This window comes from Morone saxatilis, unplaced genomic scaffold, assembly GCF_004916995.1.
Source record: "Morone saxatilis isolate NCDOM2014 unplaced genomic scaffold, NCSU_SB_2.0 Contig20, whole genome shotgun sequence".
Classification (NCBI taxonomy): Eukaryota; Metazoa; Chordata; class Actinopteri; family Moronidae; genus Morone; species Morone saxatilis.
Genome location: NW_023339763.1, coordinates 2897384 through 2914276, shown reverse-complemented (window position 1 = coordinate 2914276; position 16893 = coordinate 2897384). Strand labels below are relative to the sequence as shown.

General features: G+C 40.1%; 1 protein-coding gene across 1 annotated transcript in view; it reads left to right on the top strand.

Annotated features, from left to right (window-relative positions):
- LOC118331881 (glutamate receptor 4-like) overlaps nt 1–16893 on the top strand; it is a gene marked incomplete at its 5' end in the record, with an annotated part of 117260 nt that overhangs the window by 73596 nt on the left and 26771 nt on the right. The window contains 4 exon segments of the mRNA XM_035666971.1: nt 3232–3399; nt 4162–4266; nt 6171–6281; nt 15055–15261. Coding sequence (XP_035522864.1) covers nt 3232–3399; nt 4162–4266; nt 6171–6281; nt 15055–15261 — 591 coding nt within the window.

The window sequence follows — 16893 nt, the reverse complement described above, 5'->3', positions numbered from 1 at the left end:
CCTGAGATAATTTCTGTTATGAATTGGCCCTATACAAATAAAACTGAATTGAATAACTTCTGTTATGATGTTATACAAATTAAATTATAATAAATGTATCCATATGGTCCAAAACAAAAAACAACATGTAAATATCGTTAAATTATTATGTGAAAGGAGCTGATTTCACTGACAGATATACGATCTAATAATAATAAAAGTGTTTCTTTTGGCTTTACCGCCCTTTAAAAAACTAACATCAAAGACCAATTCGCCTTAAAATAAAGATGAATTTCCCAACCCCGACTGTGGTGACGTGAACTGACACCTGCAGGGTGAGAAATCCAATCTAAAGCCGATGACGTGATTGAAGAACAGTTGGCAGTCGTGTAAATTACGTGCTATTTGTAGTTTTGCTGCAACGGTGGGAAAAAAAACAAACATAAAAAGATAAAATGAGTATGAATATATAACAGCATGTTTTCACACACTGAGGCGGCTCTTTGCCTTCATCCACCGCCGTCACACACAGCAATGTGACTGACTGACCCACTTTACGTTCTTTTCAGGCACACAGATTGCAAAAAAATGGCAGTGGGGCAAGAAGGCATCACGCCATGGTGGTCAGAAAAACCTCAGCATTACCTCCCTCCAGCTAAAATCTGTATTCAACAAAGATTTATATATATATATATATATATTTTAAAAGCAGTGGAGTGGAAATGGTGTGAGTTAAGCAGTGTGTAGTAGTGTGTGTGTATGTGTGTGTGTGTGTGTGTGATGGATCGGGGTGGTTCAAATTAAAAGTTTACACCACGGGGCGATATCACATGATATTATATGTGTGTGTGTGTTTATCCCCCTCTCCATTTCTTGATAAATTGCTCTCTCTCTCTCCTGGAAATCCACTCAGACTAAATTACTCTGCTCCCCCATTAAGTTTGTCCACAGCCTGACTCACAGTCTAATATATTAACACCACCGGAAAGTTCTTTAGCCTTCTTCTTCCTCTTCTGGTGGCGTGTTTACTCACTCTGTGGTGCTTTGTGTTTAAGTTAATGAGGGATTCCCCGTATGTATGGCAGGGAGGAGTCTGGTGATCTTTGCATTTATCTTCTTGTTATATAGTTTCTGCCCACGTTGTGTTCAGATCTCAGTGTGCAAATTATAGATAGATGGAGCTGGTGGTCGCTAAGGGGTCGTGTGGCCTTCTTAAGTGTAAGAAAACATAAACAATATACACAGTAGGTCGAAATCTGTGAAGAAAACTTGCTCTCAGTGAACAGCAGGCTCAGACCTGGAGTGAACGCAGCATCTAATGCCGACAGAGGACAGTTTGACCACAGTAAATAAAGTACTGAGGTGTTTTTGGCTTAGAGGGAAAACCAGACAATATTCTCTCCATAAAATATGATTTTCACCCAAATCACTGATAAAGTTGTGTGTTTGTACAGTAATCAGTGAGCTCCGCTAGCTACTGAATCTTCGCTCTGTGTCGCTAAAAGTTTAAGTTGATTGACGGGTGAATGTCGTGATATTATTGGTTGAAATCAGTAAGTTCATGCTGACGTAACCATGCGTCACATTTTGCATTGAAATGATTGGATTTTGATATAAAAAAAACAAAGAAATTACGTTTTTTGTGACATTTATTTATTTATTTTTGTGACATATTCCACATTTACAATATGTATGAAGGTGTTAGCAGCCGACTCCGGGTTGGAAATCAAACACTTTCCCCCTCGTCCGTGTTATAAAATCTCTGGCAGCTTTGAGCCGAGAAGCTGCTCCTGACTGTTAGCAAGTTTATCCCTCACCTCTATTGTTTGTGTGTGTGCAACTGTGCATATATAGATATATGTGTGTGTGTGTTCGGGGAAGAGTACCAGGGGGATGGAAGTGCAGCAGTCTCCGCAGAGAGCCATAATGTCACAGTGAGCAGTGGGCTAATGAATAGGAGTCACCCCCGGCCGGAGGCGAAGTTAATGAACTCCTGCTAGCCGGGATAATTAATGCCAGACTGCTACCCGGTTGGACGAAAAAACACTCGCCTTTTCCCCTCTTTCTCCCTCCTTTCCTCTCCATCTTGCTGCCTTTTCCTCATTCACTCATTTAGTTTTCTGCTGGCGCCAGAGGTGAGTTCTGGTGAAATGTACGACTCGGGACGGGAGGGAGCGATTCCTCGTAGATGCAAATAATCAGAGGCAACGTGGAGTCTTCAGGTCAAAGATAGAGTACAAGGAGGAGGGGAGATTTGGGAGGTTTATACTGTAAAGGGGGGAGGAGAGAGGTTGGGGATATGCTCTTTCTTTCTCCTTCTTCTTTCCATTTCCAGAAAATAATGAGGAGAGTAAAACTGCTTGCAGCCAGGCCGTTACGACGTACCGCTCTGCCCCTGTGGAAACCCAGCGGGCTCTCAGAGGCAGATTGTTTTAAAGGAAATATTGCAAGAACATTTTGCTTCGTCCGGCTAAATCAACGTTTAATTGGTCAAAAAAAACAAAAACAGACAGAACCGCGGGGATGGCCTCCAGGTTAGACCAATATTTACAAAACAGTCCGTTCATATTGGGGTTAAGTTAGCTTGTTTTTCTTTGCTGAAGAACCCAACTGTGAACCCACAAACAGCAATCATCTGTATTACTGTACTTTAGAATTACAGCATATTTCTGTATTTCCAATCGGATCCCAAGGGAAATCTGATCACCTGATCAATCTACTTTATCTTTATCTGAGAGCGTACCCCTGATTCTACTTGAATTTTACAAAAAGAAATGATTTTAGAAATGTTATGATTCAATAACTTTATTTGTGCTCTATAAATAAAGATTATTATTATTAATACTAAAAATAAAATAACAGTTCATTACTGTATTCTTGTACATGTAAAATAAACAGTTTAGTCAGTAAATTACTGCATATTTACAGTTTGTTTTAGCCTGTTTTTAAAGCATGTTACTGCAATAATAATAAGAAAATTAGAAATTCAAACGGCTAATATTCCTAATGCAGTTCCTTTTCAAATATTTATTGAAATTGTTTTATTTCACATACAACACAAGCAAAACTGGACCTGAATAAAGTAAACCTGTTTGGTTCTTTGCTCCTCTTTCATACAATTTATAATTTAAAGCACCAGTGTTTATAGACACTAATTAAACTAAACTAATACTGTAAGAAACTGTAAACGTTAATTACAGTAAATGTACAGTAACAGCTCTTACAGTGTATATCTGACCTGTCATCTCACAGTACACCTCCGCTCTGACATACGACGGCGTGATGGTGATGGCGGAGGCTTTCAGGAACCTCCGCAGGCAGAAGGTCGATATTTCCAGACGGGGGAATGCCGGCGACTGTCTCGCCAACCCCGCCGCCCCGTGGAACCAGGGCATCGACATGGAACGCACCCTCAAACAGGTGAGGAAGAGGTCGGGGGTTCGGTGTGAGTACAGAGGTTTTGTTTTGATCTGTTGATCACACTTTCAGGGTTCCCACGCATCCTGGAAAACCTGGAAATCTAGTTTTCCAGTCATGGAAACACCTGAAAATGTATTAAAATGACCAAATATCCTGGAAACGAATCTATGTCTTCCTGGAACATTTTACTTTACTATTTTACCCCCCTCACTCAGATTACGTGAACCTGGGTGCGTATTTAGTCTAAAACCCGACTGTTGGAAGGATAATCTGCGGTAGACAGACAACATACAAATGTGAAGCCTGTTATTACTGATTAAATTATACTTTCTACTAATTCTTTTAATTGGCTAATAGGTGAGAAGATTCATTTTCTGATTTGTTATTTAAAGGCTGAATTAATGTTACAGTTTAAAAGAAAAAACTGTGGTCAATCTGCACCAGAAAACAGCCAAGCGTGCAAACAAAACCAAGCTATTATTAAGTGCTGTCTTGTATTGTCAAGAAAAAACCTGGAAAATGTCTTGGAAAAGTCCTGGAAAATGATTTCTTAAAGAGAGTGTGGCACCCCATCTTTGTTTGGTGCTATCGTGGCTAACTGGGAACCCAAATTGTTGGATTATAACAAACTTCTCTGGTAGAAAATGAACCTAAATTACCTTCAACCTTTTCTGTGGAGTAAATAAATTAACCTATTTCCAGCTGTAACCTCATTGTGTGTGTTTGTATGTGTTTTTCCTGTGTGTGTGTGTGTGTGTGTAGGTCCGGTTGCAGGGATTAACAGGTAATGTCCAGTTTGACCACTATGGCCGCAGGGTCAACTACACTATGGACGTGTTTGAACTGAAGAATAATGGACCGAGACGGGTAAAACATCACACATCACCATTTTCTTGCTTTCATTTGTGTTCATGGATGAATATTTCTGTCTGAGTCAAGTCGCTAATGTCGTATATTTTAGTATTGAAGCGAGAATGTAAAGTTTTTTTCTATTTTCATCGAGTATAAAAAAGGTTTTCTGCTTCTACTACGAGAGGATGGATGTTGAGGAAACTCAGAGAAAATGGAGGGAAAAGAGAGCGAAAGCACTTGTGAGAGTGATGGCGAGAGGATGAAATGAAATAGAGAGCAATCAAGGTAAAGGGGAGGAGTGGAGGCAGCAGCGGCGGGAGGGAGGGAGGGACCGGCGGGAAGGGAGGGAGGGGAGGTAGTCAGGAAGCAGAGAGGAGTTCATCAATCCAAAACCTGGCTTGGGGCCTGTCTTCCTGGAGCAGCAGCGAGGGTCCTGTCAGGACACGGTGTGTGGTGGTGTGTGTGTGTGTGTGTGTGTGTGTGTGCTTACATTTTCATCTGATGCCCCAGCACACAGGAGGTATCAGCCAATCACAGTTCTTCGTTCCCCTCTGGCTTCCCACCAGCGGCGTCCAACCAGCAGCCAGCTGGCGAGCTCAGCGTCTGCACACTCTCTCTCTCTCTCTCTCTCTGTGTGACTTATAGCTGCTTATGGTTGCTGTTAAAGTTCTCGTCTGTTATAAGATCAATACGTCACAGTATTAAAATAACGTATCGGCCAATCAGCGCGATGCTAATGTTGCAATCACAACACATCGTATCTGTCGGTTTGACCCCGAAGGACGACGCCGACTGAACATTTTGAAAGAAAGAAGCAGCTAAACATCGATCTTGAAACTGGAATCTGAAGCAATAATTCAATCAATATAGTCAATCAACTTCAATATAGAAGTGATGTTGGTTTGATTCATGTACAGTTAATAATATTTTATTGACTAAATTAATGAATAAGTTGCAAATTTGTTGTTTTCAAAATGTTTTTCTTTTTTACTTAATTCTCATAAAAATAGTTCTAATCTTAGAAAAAATTACAACTTTGACATAGAAGTTCAGTCTTGACTTTGAAAACATTATAATCTAATCTCCATTTGATTTTTGATTTTTTGTCAGCTTTGCCCAGTTTGGTTGTAAACTAAATATTTTGTCATTATTGAGAGAGATTTTTATCATCACAAAAAGTTTAATTATAGTTTCTACATGTTAGTGAGTAATGATTTACAATGACTAATTAAAAGACAGTAAAGACTATAAATGACATTAAAAGTAAAATCTTCCAAGCTCGGTACAAACAGCCGCGGCTGCCTGTCCGTGCTGGTGCGCCTTACCCCCCTGTCCCCCCTTTCCCCCCTTTCCCCAACCCCGGGCAAGTTGTTTTTCTTTATGTTGTAAATGGTGTTACATGTGGGCTTATGTTGGCTGAGGTTTTTTCCCGGTCCCCCCCAACACTTGTAACCTCCCCTATAAGGAGCCAGAGTCCTGGGAACTGCTTTTTTTTCTCTCTCTCCTTCTCCTCCTGTTCCTGCCCCCTTCCTCCCCTCCCCCACTCACACCTCAAAGTAATCTCGTTGTACTTGTGACAATGACAATAAAGGCTATTCATTCAACTAGAGGAACTTGCAACAATAGCCAGTCTTTACGCCGTCTTTGATAAACCCATTTCCTCCAATTATTGTCATTATAAATGAGTTTTCTGAAAGCATTTCACACTGTTGGACTGTTTCACAAGTAGCTAAAACCAAGCGTTGTATGTAAAGCTTTGCATTTGAGCCAGAAAAGATGAAAAGATGTGTCATTCCTCCTTGTTGTTTCGGCAGTGACGTACAATTCCGATGAGCAAAATGCTTCCATAAGTTATCCAAGCAACATTAGCATGTACGCACAAACACAATACACCAGCTCATATTTTGTTTTTCCTGCAGATCGGCTACTGGAACGACGCAGACAAACTGGTCCTGATCCAGGACTCTCCGCTGCTTCCAAATGACACTTCTGGCATTGAGAACCGCACTGTTGTAGTCACTACCATCATGGTAAGAGACCGGCATGTGCTCGCCAAACACACACACACACACTCACACACACATATTCTTAGACTCTATTATCTCGTGCTGCTCACATTGAACATAATACGTGAGGGATATGCAGAGTCAGGAGGTTCAGTGGCTACACGTCATACCTCCGACATCAAAAACCTGCATTCACAGCAACCCCCCTGGTTATCCTGCACCACCTTGTATTCCTGCGTAATTCTTCCCTGTTTGATGTTTGAGGTTTGAGGTGTTTTATCATTTGTGCAGACATAATGTAGAAAATGTGCAGAATCAACACTTAGAGTTTGACTTTATCTACAAAAAAACCCAAACATTATCAGTAGTAAAAAAGTAAGAGCTTCTCTGCCAATTTTGCACAGACACTCAACATCCTCATTGGGAGAAATCCATCATAAAAGAGGGTAGAGATGCCAATTATCCACCAGTAGTGGCCTTAGTAGACCAGAAAACAGGAGTGGCAACAACATTTGTGATGTGACAAAATAATCTCCAAAAAAGTCCACATTTCCAGCTCACATAAGTCCTTTAAAACTGATTAGATATTAGGAATTATAGTAAAAATATAATGTGGACTGGTAAAGTTTGCAAGGATTCATATTCCCATGCAGATTTCACCTTGTGTACAGTTCAGGGACCACACACATGCTTTGTTACACCAGTGCAGCATTGTCAGTGAAGAGACTCTTGAAGGAAGGGGCTTTTTCTTTTTTATTACTCCAATAAACCATCATACAACTCCAGAATCAACTACCGTCACTTAGATTTCCTTTTATTGTACCAATAAACATTTCAAAAAGCAGTCAAACAAGCTGCCGCCACTGAGCTTTTTGTTCTTATTGCACAGATAAAAAAAAAAAAACGAGTTAATAAAAGACTCCCATACAGCTACAGAAATCAATCAAAGCATTTTTTTTCTTTACACATGATTGAAATGAATGGCCTTTGCATGGCATGTGAATCTCTGGCTGTAGCGGTGACTCTCGGCTGGAGTAAATAAAAAACCAGATGTTGAGCGTACATGTGGCAGGCTGAGTGGAAAGGAGGTTGGGAATGGAGAGTCACAGCTCAGCACAATCCTCCCTCTTTTCAGCCCCTGATGAGGAACCCCATTTTAAGAAACTGAGCCCCCAGTTGGATGCAAGCAGGATATGAAAAAGTCCTTAATGGCAGAGTGATGGACACAACAACCCGAGCCAAAATGAAGCCCTAAAGACTCTGGGCGAGAGGAGAGACACGGCAAACCTATGTTAATGGACACCCCCCCCCCTCCCTTCCTGTTCAGAAAACTGAACAAGAAATGGAGCCACTCAGAGCCGTAATGGAGCCCCTCGAGAGGAAAATGAAATGCAAATGGAGGGGAAAAAGACAGTCTCTTTTAAGGATGGTGCTTGTTGGATGGACACCCATTGAGGCCTAAAACAAATGGCACAGTGTCTGTTTACTAGCATAAACAAGCTCCCACTGCACCTGTTGTGTGTGTGTGTGTGTGTGTTAGATTCATACATTGTCATGCCCGGTGTGTTTGTGTGGCCAATCACAACTTGAATCCTATCCTGTTTTTGGGGGGATTTTGTAAAATTTCTTTCTGCCAAGGACCCAGAGCTGTAACGTGAGGCGGTGCCAGAGTGTGAATATACATTTATGTCTAACTGAATTCCTGTTTGCTCTCTTTTTCTCCGACTACCTGCTCCGCCGTACAGTATATTACACACTCTGAGGGCTTCCTGTAAGCTTTAAAACAGCTTAGAAAGACTAATGTTCCCATAATCATCCCAGTTCATATCCATCACGCTTTTATGCAGCATGATATTATAGTTAAAGTTGTGACTGCTGCCTTTCACTCCCACTTTTAATGTTCGTGAGCATAATGTTTGTTTAGCATAAACTTAATGAAGTGTCTCAGTGTTATATTACATCACAGCTGCCTCCGTGTCTTACAGACTTGTTATATAGGAGCGGGTTTTAGTTGCCCTCTGGTTCCAGTGTCTTGTTGCTGTATGCACAATTATTCCAACTGACTGATTTAAAAGGCAAATAGTTGCTCTTTTCCACTGCAAAAACATATCTGGAGCTTCTCTTAAGTTGAACTTTAAAGAGGGACTCCACACTTCGGCTGTAAACTAAATTATATGACTGTAATGTGATGAAACACATCAATGCTAATTTATGAAAAATTTGCATTTCGATGTTACGACCCAGCTCATAAAAGGAAAAGTAAGCAACAAAAAACAAGGAGGTCAGAATTCTTACAAACAAAAATAGGAACAAGAAAAGGAAAAGGGCTGGTTGGTGCTGCTCAAATCAAAGGAGTAAATATAATCAAAAGAGGACTATAACTATAATGAACTGAGGGTTAAATGGGGGCTCGTCCGGGTTGAAAATGACTAAACACGGCATCTACTGTTCCTTGCAAGGCCATTGCTGACATAGAGTCGACCAATTGGGACTACTTTACGTTGTGATATAGATATAAAAAAGAGCTTCCTTCTAATCAGATGAGGGTTTATGTTTTCTATTCTGGCACAGTGGTTCGGACTTGTGCTTTAGACGGCTGTAGAAACACCAGACTGCAGTCTTTATCTTGAAGCCACACACTGACAATCCCCCCCTAAGACACATACATACCGGAGAGTAAGGTAGCTTAGCTACAACCCAGGTACCATACAGAAACTTTTCAGAACGGCTGTGAATGTGCTTCTAGTGACTTTCTAGTGGTTTTGAGGCCACGTCTGCTAAAGTGTCTGTCGTTTGGTCTCTGATGTTCTGATTTTTTATATTTGCTGAGAGGGAGCGAGCTAGCAGAATAAGTGTAGTTAAATTTTAAAGAACCTTGTGAGGCTCGTACTAAAACAACAACAAAATAAGAAGTGACAATGATATTATTATTGACTTTCTTTCATGGTAACATGAATTCAGACAGAGAATCCAGCGCACAACCAGGGCTGGGATGTTGGTTTCCCAGAATGGTGTTGCCTTTACTGTCTAACTACAGGCTCGTACCCGCACTTATCGGAGCCAATCCGACTAAACCCACCTGGTCCTGCCAAATTTGAGACCCAAACTCAAGACCCAAGGCTATATTTTTGTTATTTTATCTTCAAAGACAAAGTTATGTGCTTGGGTTGGAAAGGTTTTCTAACAGATAAAAAATAACTAATTTGAAAACAGCAATAAACCAACGCACAGTTGTCACAATAGCTACTGCTTATTGTTAGCATTTTTAAAATGTGGCATGGCTAGCAGCAGGTTAGCTATATAATTATGTTTTGACTAGTACTAAAGTTAAGACTATGACCCTGCTAATGATTTTCTTTCGTCTGTAGGATTTAGGGACATAAAGCTATTATTTGATTTTGGCTTAAGGCTTTAACTGACCTCTGTGACGTCTCAGGCCGTAGCTGTCTGGAGGTTGGTGCATTAACAGCGAAGCTCCCGTAGACAAGGACAATCCTCTTATTGGCAATGTGAGGCTGAAAGCTTTGATAAAGTGTGTCTTGGCTCTGAACTCCCCCATTGCACTTTAATTCTGGCACACTCACATCAATCTGCCAGAGGGGCAAGAAGTACGGACAGGGTCCGGCTATAATTATGGTTTTGTTGTAGGTCTTGTTAAAGGGATTCTTGGGGAAGGACGACGTGTTTGGAGTTTGTGTATAGAGACTGTTTTGATATCCAAATTTTTTCCTACTATATGTAGCATTGGGCCTCATTAAAGAACCTAAAAAAGATTTGTTCTTAAAGCAGAAACAAGGAACTTTCATTTTGTGTTGATTCTGGTTCCCCCTGTGGATAAAAGCGGTAGTGTTACCACCACCTTGTTTCATTAATTTCAAGGGGAATCTGACCGATGAACTTTATGCTGTTAATTTAATTATTTAAATAGAATTTACAGTTTATATAATGGACACAGCTTCTTAAACCTGCATGGTTGCATTATGGTGGTGACATGACAGTTTGTCGGAGCCAGCGGAGGTCACGTAAAGCGAGTTGAGCTGCTCTCATTGGCTGTATAGTTTCGACTTGTCACAGGAAACAATAGCGGCTCGCCTGCTCACACATGATCTCATATTATAGCTAAACAGTTAAAATATGTTTCTGAAAGGATTTTAGGAGAGAAATAGTCAACGCCAGGTAACCAAGAATTCTGATCCATATCTGATCAGCACTGCGCCTGTTTGACAGTTTGATCTGAGTTTGGTGCGTTTAGCTGGACGGACTCACTGAGAATGAGCTGTCAATCACAAGGTAGCCCCGCCCTAAAGCTTACCCTGCTATTTTACTCTAAATGGGACCATAATTTACTAAATTAACATCATGATATATGGAAGAAGACTTGAAACTAGAGATTGAGACCATGAAACTCATTAGGAAACTGTTTACTGCAGCTCATAAAGGAAGGTAAGGAAGTCAGCTCATTTCTCCATTAGACTGCGTTTATTGCAGCAAGTGGATCTCCCCCCTGCTGGGGCTTTACAGAGAATGCAGGTTTAAGACACTTCTGTGTTGGCTTCACTTCACAGATTAAGAAGCTCTGTTCATTATATAAACTGTCAATGGGTGGAAGGCTCTCATTTGGGCCCCTGCAGGGTCTATAAACTTGATAGACATTGTCTCCTTTGCCTTTCATACAACCACTCACACTGCTAAATAAGTTATGTTGAGGACTTAATGCACCAAGCACTTCTTGTTACTCTCGGGTAACGTTTTTATGAATAAAAATTGCCTACAAATGGAACAGAACAGGTAGCTGTATATAGCAATTTGTTACAATTGAGTTTAACTATGTGCCGATAATTAAATTTAAAAGTTTAAATTAACAATTTACCCCCAAAAAAGGAGAGTTTGTTAAATCCAGGTAGAATAAGTAATATGAATATGTTCTTACATGAGGCCCACTGAATGTTAGCAAAAAAGGATATTACATAAAAAAAGAGACAAAACTTCAAATTAATTGAGTGATTTACACATCAGCTTTACAGTTTCAGCTTTACTTGTATTAATTTTTTATCGCAGCAAGCAGAGACTGCTGCAAGAGTGCAGGTCGTCCAGGAGGTCGAGGCTCAGCTCGAACAATACCCGGCATTCATTAAAGCACCAAGGTGATCTGAAACGCTTGTCAAGGCCGTGACTGCATCAACCAGCCAAGTGCACTAAGAAAAGGCTGAAATACTTTTTCTTATTTGTGTTTTCAATGAGCATTAAATCAAATAAAAATGTAATTAGTGCCTCAAGTGGCTCCTTTTTCTTTAGCCAGCAATGAGTCGTTTACTGAGAAGCATTTTCTGTGTTTGCTTAAGTTAGTAAGCAAACAAGTAAGTGAAGTTATTGAACAGTACGAACCATCGTTTTGCTGATTATTACTGAACAGAACAAAACACTCGCAGGTTTTAGTCAGTCTAACAATCCTGACGTGTGTCTGTTTTGTGTGCTGTACGTATGGATTTGTGGCGCCAAGTGGACCTTGTAGTGTGTGTGTGTGTGCTTTTAATGGCATGTTAATTAGTCTCATTAGGCCCGTGAGTGAAGCAGTGTGTTTGGGATTATTGACCAGTCTGTCAGCCATGCCGCCCTCTGAAGCACTGCTCTCTTCTCATGCCAGAAACACTGACTGCATCCTTTATCTATGCCACTCCCTGTGCTCCTGTGGCTGCCAGCGCTGTCATTCGCCCTGCTATCATCAATCATATGGATTAGGGATGTTCCCCCCACCCCTCCCACCCTCAAATATCTGCAAAGAACAACTTGTAAATTGAGCATTCATCATTAAAATGGTCGAGATTCAACAAAAAGCTTATCGTGAATTCAATTTTTCAGCAATGACTTAGAGAATTGTCTGCAGAACAAAATATGACTTTGCTTGAAATGTTGTTAAAATGATATTTAAAGCCATCATGTGTAGATGTTTTTATCCTGATGGTCTGTGTTTTGTTATTTTTGCATTTGTTTTCTGACTGATTTTTCCCCGTATTGGATCTATGGGGTCCGTCAGCCACTGGAGGCGCCACAGTCATAACAAATCACACACTAGAGGCGCTTTCAAAGTTGTAATCTCTGAGATTTAGGTCCTGTTTGATTTGGAGACAGTCATGGTTAAAAGTATTGAAATTGAGCCATAAATATAAAAAATTATGATTAAAAACTACTATGTAGTAGGAATGAGCAAGTACACCATTACCTGTATCAGAGTTTAACCAACTATCCTGTACCCAGAAATGGGCGGAGCTTACACCAGAAAATGGTCGGGGATAACCCAAAATGTATTTAAGGCTGAATTGGATATGGGTTGATTAGAAGTTGCTGCATTTATAAGAAAAATATTTACAGAATTTAGCTTAAGAGCAATGTTTTTGATCACAAAAGAGTGATTAGGTTGCTATACTGGTATAGTATACTACTCGGCTCAACCCGACTATGTCGACAGGTAATTATAGAATGTAAATACTACATCAATAAATAATATCAAGAACCAGGCTGACGTTAGAGAATAAACACCTGCAAACCCTCGGGGGGTCCCAAAGGGTCTGCAGATTTACTGTGTAGCAATTTAAATAAATTAAACACATGCAAATTTGTTTATTAATGTGCAGCCCTAAAGCAGAATATAAACTGAAACAATAAGGGTCTTATAGGTCGTCATCTGTTTCACAGAAGTGTCAAAATGTCATATTCCTTAATACATCTTACATTAAATCCAATTACCACAAACTATCTCACACACAGAGAACACAAACAAAAGATTGTGTTCCAGAAGAGGATGTTTGCTGGTTGCTTTCTGAGGCCGTAAGCAAAATATAATGAAGCTGCCACGTGTGTGACTGGGTACATAGCCTAATATTTCCCCCACAACAGGTTGATCTGAACCTTTTATGCTTTCAAGCATCGTGATTGCATTACTGTATGTTTTGTTACGATGAGAGTCTTGCAGCAGCTACAATGAGGTAAAAAACCTACAGAATGATGGATACCTGATAGCTGACATGAAACTGCTAAACTGTGCTATCATTATGTCGTGTATTAACATTTTTCTTGCGCCGCGGGCTCAGCCGAGCATTTGCATTCTCTCCCCACCAAGGAGTCTTTGGTTACCTTGCTTCGGCCCGGGGCAATGTCAAACGTAAAAAAAAAAAAAAACATCTTGGGAATAAATTGCTCCCGCTTTCAATATGCAATAGGCTGCCTTCCATGACAAAAGCAATTTGTTTTGGAAATATGACCGCGGAAACCAAGCGAGGTTTACATTTAGATCACTTCTCTTAGCAACAGAGAATCTAATGATGTATAAACCCTCGGTCACAGCGTAGACTGATGCAGCCCCCCCCGATTACTTTAAGTGTAAGTCGAGTCGGGCTTGTTTTAGGTATTAAGTCATTCAGTCTGACTGCAGCTCATTTCTCACTTCCCTTCAGCTTTATGTCTGCCTCCGTTTCTGCTTAGTCATACTTTCCTCCCTTCTCTTTGAGTCTCTGTGTATCATGCTTCCACATTAGTACTTTGATGATTCCAGTCTGTGCCGCTGTGTACGTACAGGCTGAGGCTGTCATTATGATTACACATGCATCCCCCCTTTTTTCTGTTGTACACTAAATTATCTCCCAGCAGTTGGGACGTTTCATTTAAAGCTGCACTGTGCAACTCTTTTTCTTTTCTTTACTCAGACATCAAACTCCAGGTAGAAGCTAAAGATTAAGTTTTAATAGCACCCGAGACATAAAGATACAGTCTTTGATAACAATTGATATATATTCCATTTAATGGATTACGTATAATTTTAATTGTTAGGTGTTCAAATAAAAACAATAAGTGTTGCCAACTTGGCGACTTTCTTGCTATTTTTAGACCCTTTTAGCGACTTTATTTCTAATTGAGCTACTTAATCAGATCATCAGGGAAAAGAAATATATTCAAATATATTAAGTAATTTATTCCCATTTATTATCACAGTCTGTGGGTCTTCTGCCAGGAGCATAGGGGTCTCTTCCTCTCCAGGTGTACTAATATGGAAACGAAACAGATAAAGTGATGCGAGTTACTGAAACAAACTATATTCATTGTGTGCAATGAAAACAAAAGAGGGAAAGTTAATTTCGAGCCCTGATTCTGCAGCTTATGTGAATGTAGTATGGCGACTATATGTGAGCTGATCAGGTGGATTATATAACTAGCTATGTCATTTCAGTGAGTGATGATGCCAAAATAAGTATTTTCCAATGAAATCTTGCCTGGTGCAGCTTTAAAATGTTACTTATTTTATTGCTTTATGACAGATCTTTCATGTTAAGCATTTACAAAAATCTAATTTCTGTACTGAAACTGACATTACCATGTGGAGTTTTTCAGGTGAACCAACAAATTAGATCAACTGAACATATCGAAATGCATTTCCTGTCTTATAAAAACATTGTTTACATCCATGTTTTGGTAGCTAAGCAATCTTCTTATTCTTCTGCTGCATTTCCACATTTCAAAAAGGGCCAACAAATGTTGTAAATCAGGGAAACAGCATGAAACCATCAGCTAGAACATACATCGCTTCACCCGCATGCTCGTGCATGAGATGCAAACAAAACATTGCTCCACAGCGCCTCCTAGTGGTGTGGAAACTCCACAGGGCACCCTTTAACGTGGTTAATGAGCTACAGTTTCCCCCCGTTTGTCATTCTGTTGTCTGTTGGTGTGTCAATGTGCGAGCCCTCATGGTCCGTGTGTCTGTCTGTCTGACGGTCTGGTTCACTGGTTATGGTCCCTTGTGTAGGAGGGTCCCTATGTGATGCTTAAGAAGAACTGGGAGATGTTTGAGGGCAACGACCAGTACGAGGGCTACTGCGTGGACCTGGCCTCGGAGATCGCCAAACACATCGGCATCAAGTACAAAATCTCCATCGTTCCCGACGGGAAGTACGGCGCCAGGGACCCGGAGACGAAGATCTGGAACGGCATGGTCGGGGAGCTGGTGTACGGGGTAAGAACTTTTTTTTTTAATGTCTTCACTCTTAGGATGACAGGAAGTGGTTCATCTCTCCGAGCTTCCCCCCCTCCTCCTATCCCGAAGCACCATTTTGGACAGAAAATGAGCTTTTCATCGCAGCTGACTCATGTCTCATTCAAACTTTAATTCTATGCTGTCAGTAAGATTCATGATGATAATTAGAGACAATACTGTGTCTTCTTCTAATGTTAGTCCTTACAATGAATTTGGCACGGCGGCTCGGCTTGTGACAGAAAAATTGGTTTTCGGCTTTTCTTCGAGGCTGAAAATGGCCAGAAATTAGTCATCAAAGTCAACTCAAATCAAACCGTAATCAGAGAGTCCATAAAAGCTACAAGATATATTAAATACAGCAATTTGTTAGTCATTTCTTATCCTGATGTCCTAAATGATAATCATAATAAAGTCGTAAAAATTTGGGCTTGTTTAAATGCCATTATCCAATTCCAAATTGGAAAAAAATCACTATAAACTCTGAAATAAAAGTCGGTATTAAAGTTAATAAATAAATAAAGGCTGGTCTCTGACAAAAGCCAGGTAGAAGCACATGACCTATATACAACAATAACAACTCACATTGTAATTTAAAGGTCCAGTGTGAAACATTTAGGAGGATCTATTGTCAGAAATTTAATATAATATTCATTAGTATGGTTTAATTAGTGTATAATCACCTGAATGTAAGGATCATTGTGGGGTTTTAGATGTTAATTAGATAATTAGATGTTTTTATCTACAGAAGGAGAGCGGGTCCTCTTCTAGTGGCAGAGTCAGCCAAATTGAACCATCTATCTACAGTAGCCCTGAAAGGACAAACCAAACACTGGCTCTTGTCCCCTTTTCCACCGTAGTTTCTCCTACATGCTTGACAATAGATCCTCCTAAATGTTACACACTGGACCTTTAAAGCTACTGTCAGATGTTTCAAATTAAAAGCCAACAACAACCTGCTGGAAGGCTTTTATTGTGAAATATTTTCAGTAAGGTTTGAATGTTATTGACAGTAGTGTTCTCAGGTAAACATGCAGGTGTTCAGGGAGCAGCTTACTAAAAATATGATGATTTAAAAGCTGGTTCTCTCTCTGCAATTGAGATAAATAACCTCTTGTCCACTATTTAATTATTTACAGTTCGTTAAAAAAAGATGCTATAATATATAATACTCTATAAACTTTCAGTAAGCACAGTGTCTTTTCAGGGAACCATTAACATGTTACTACTACAGGCAGTTAATACACAGTCAATAAAGTTTCATAGAGACTAAATAAGAACATGAGGCTACAAAATCAAAGAATACAAGTGTTTCTCCAAATAAAGACACTTTAAACACATAATTCTCTCTCTCTTTATGTCTCTCTGTCCCTTCACTTCGATAGAAAATGTGTCTTTCCACTCCTTAATGTACAGATAATAAAATATAACCTGTGTTAATGTCTCAAAGCTCTCAGGGGCTCGCACACTGAGGTTCAAACACTCTGTATACATAAATAAAGTGTTTACAGAAGGTCTAACTGGACAGGAAGTCTCCGTACAAACAGTATTTCTTGATCTGCAGAGCTTCGCTTATTAATCTCCGTCTGAAGCGCAGCTGCTGTGTGTTGTTTG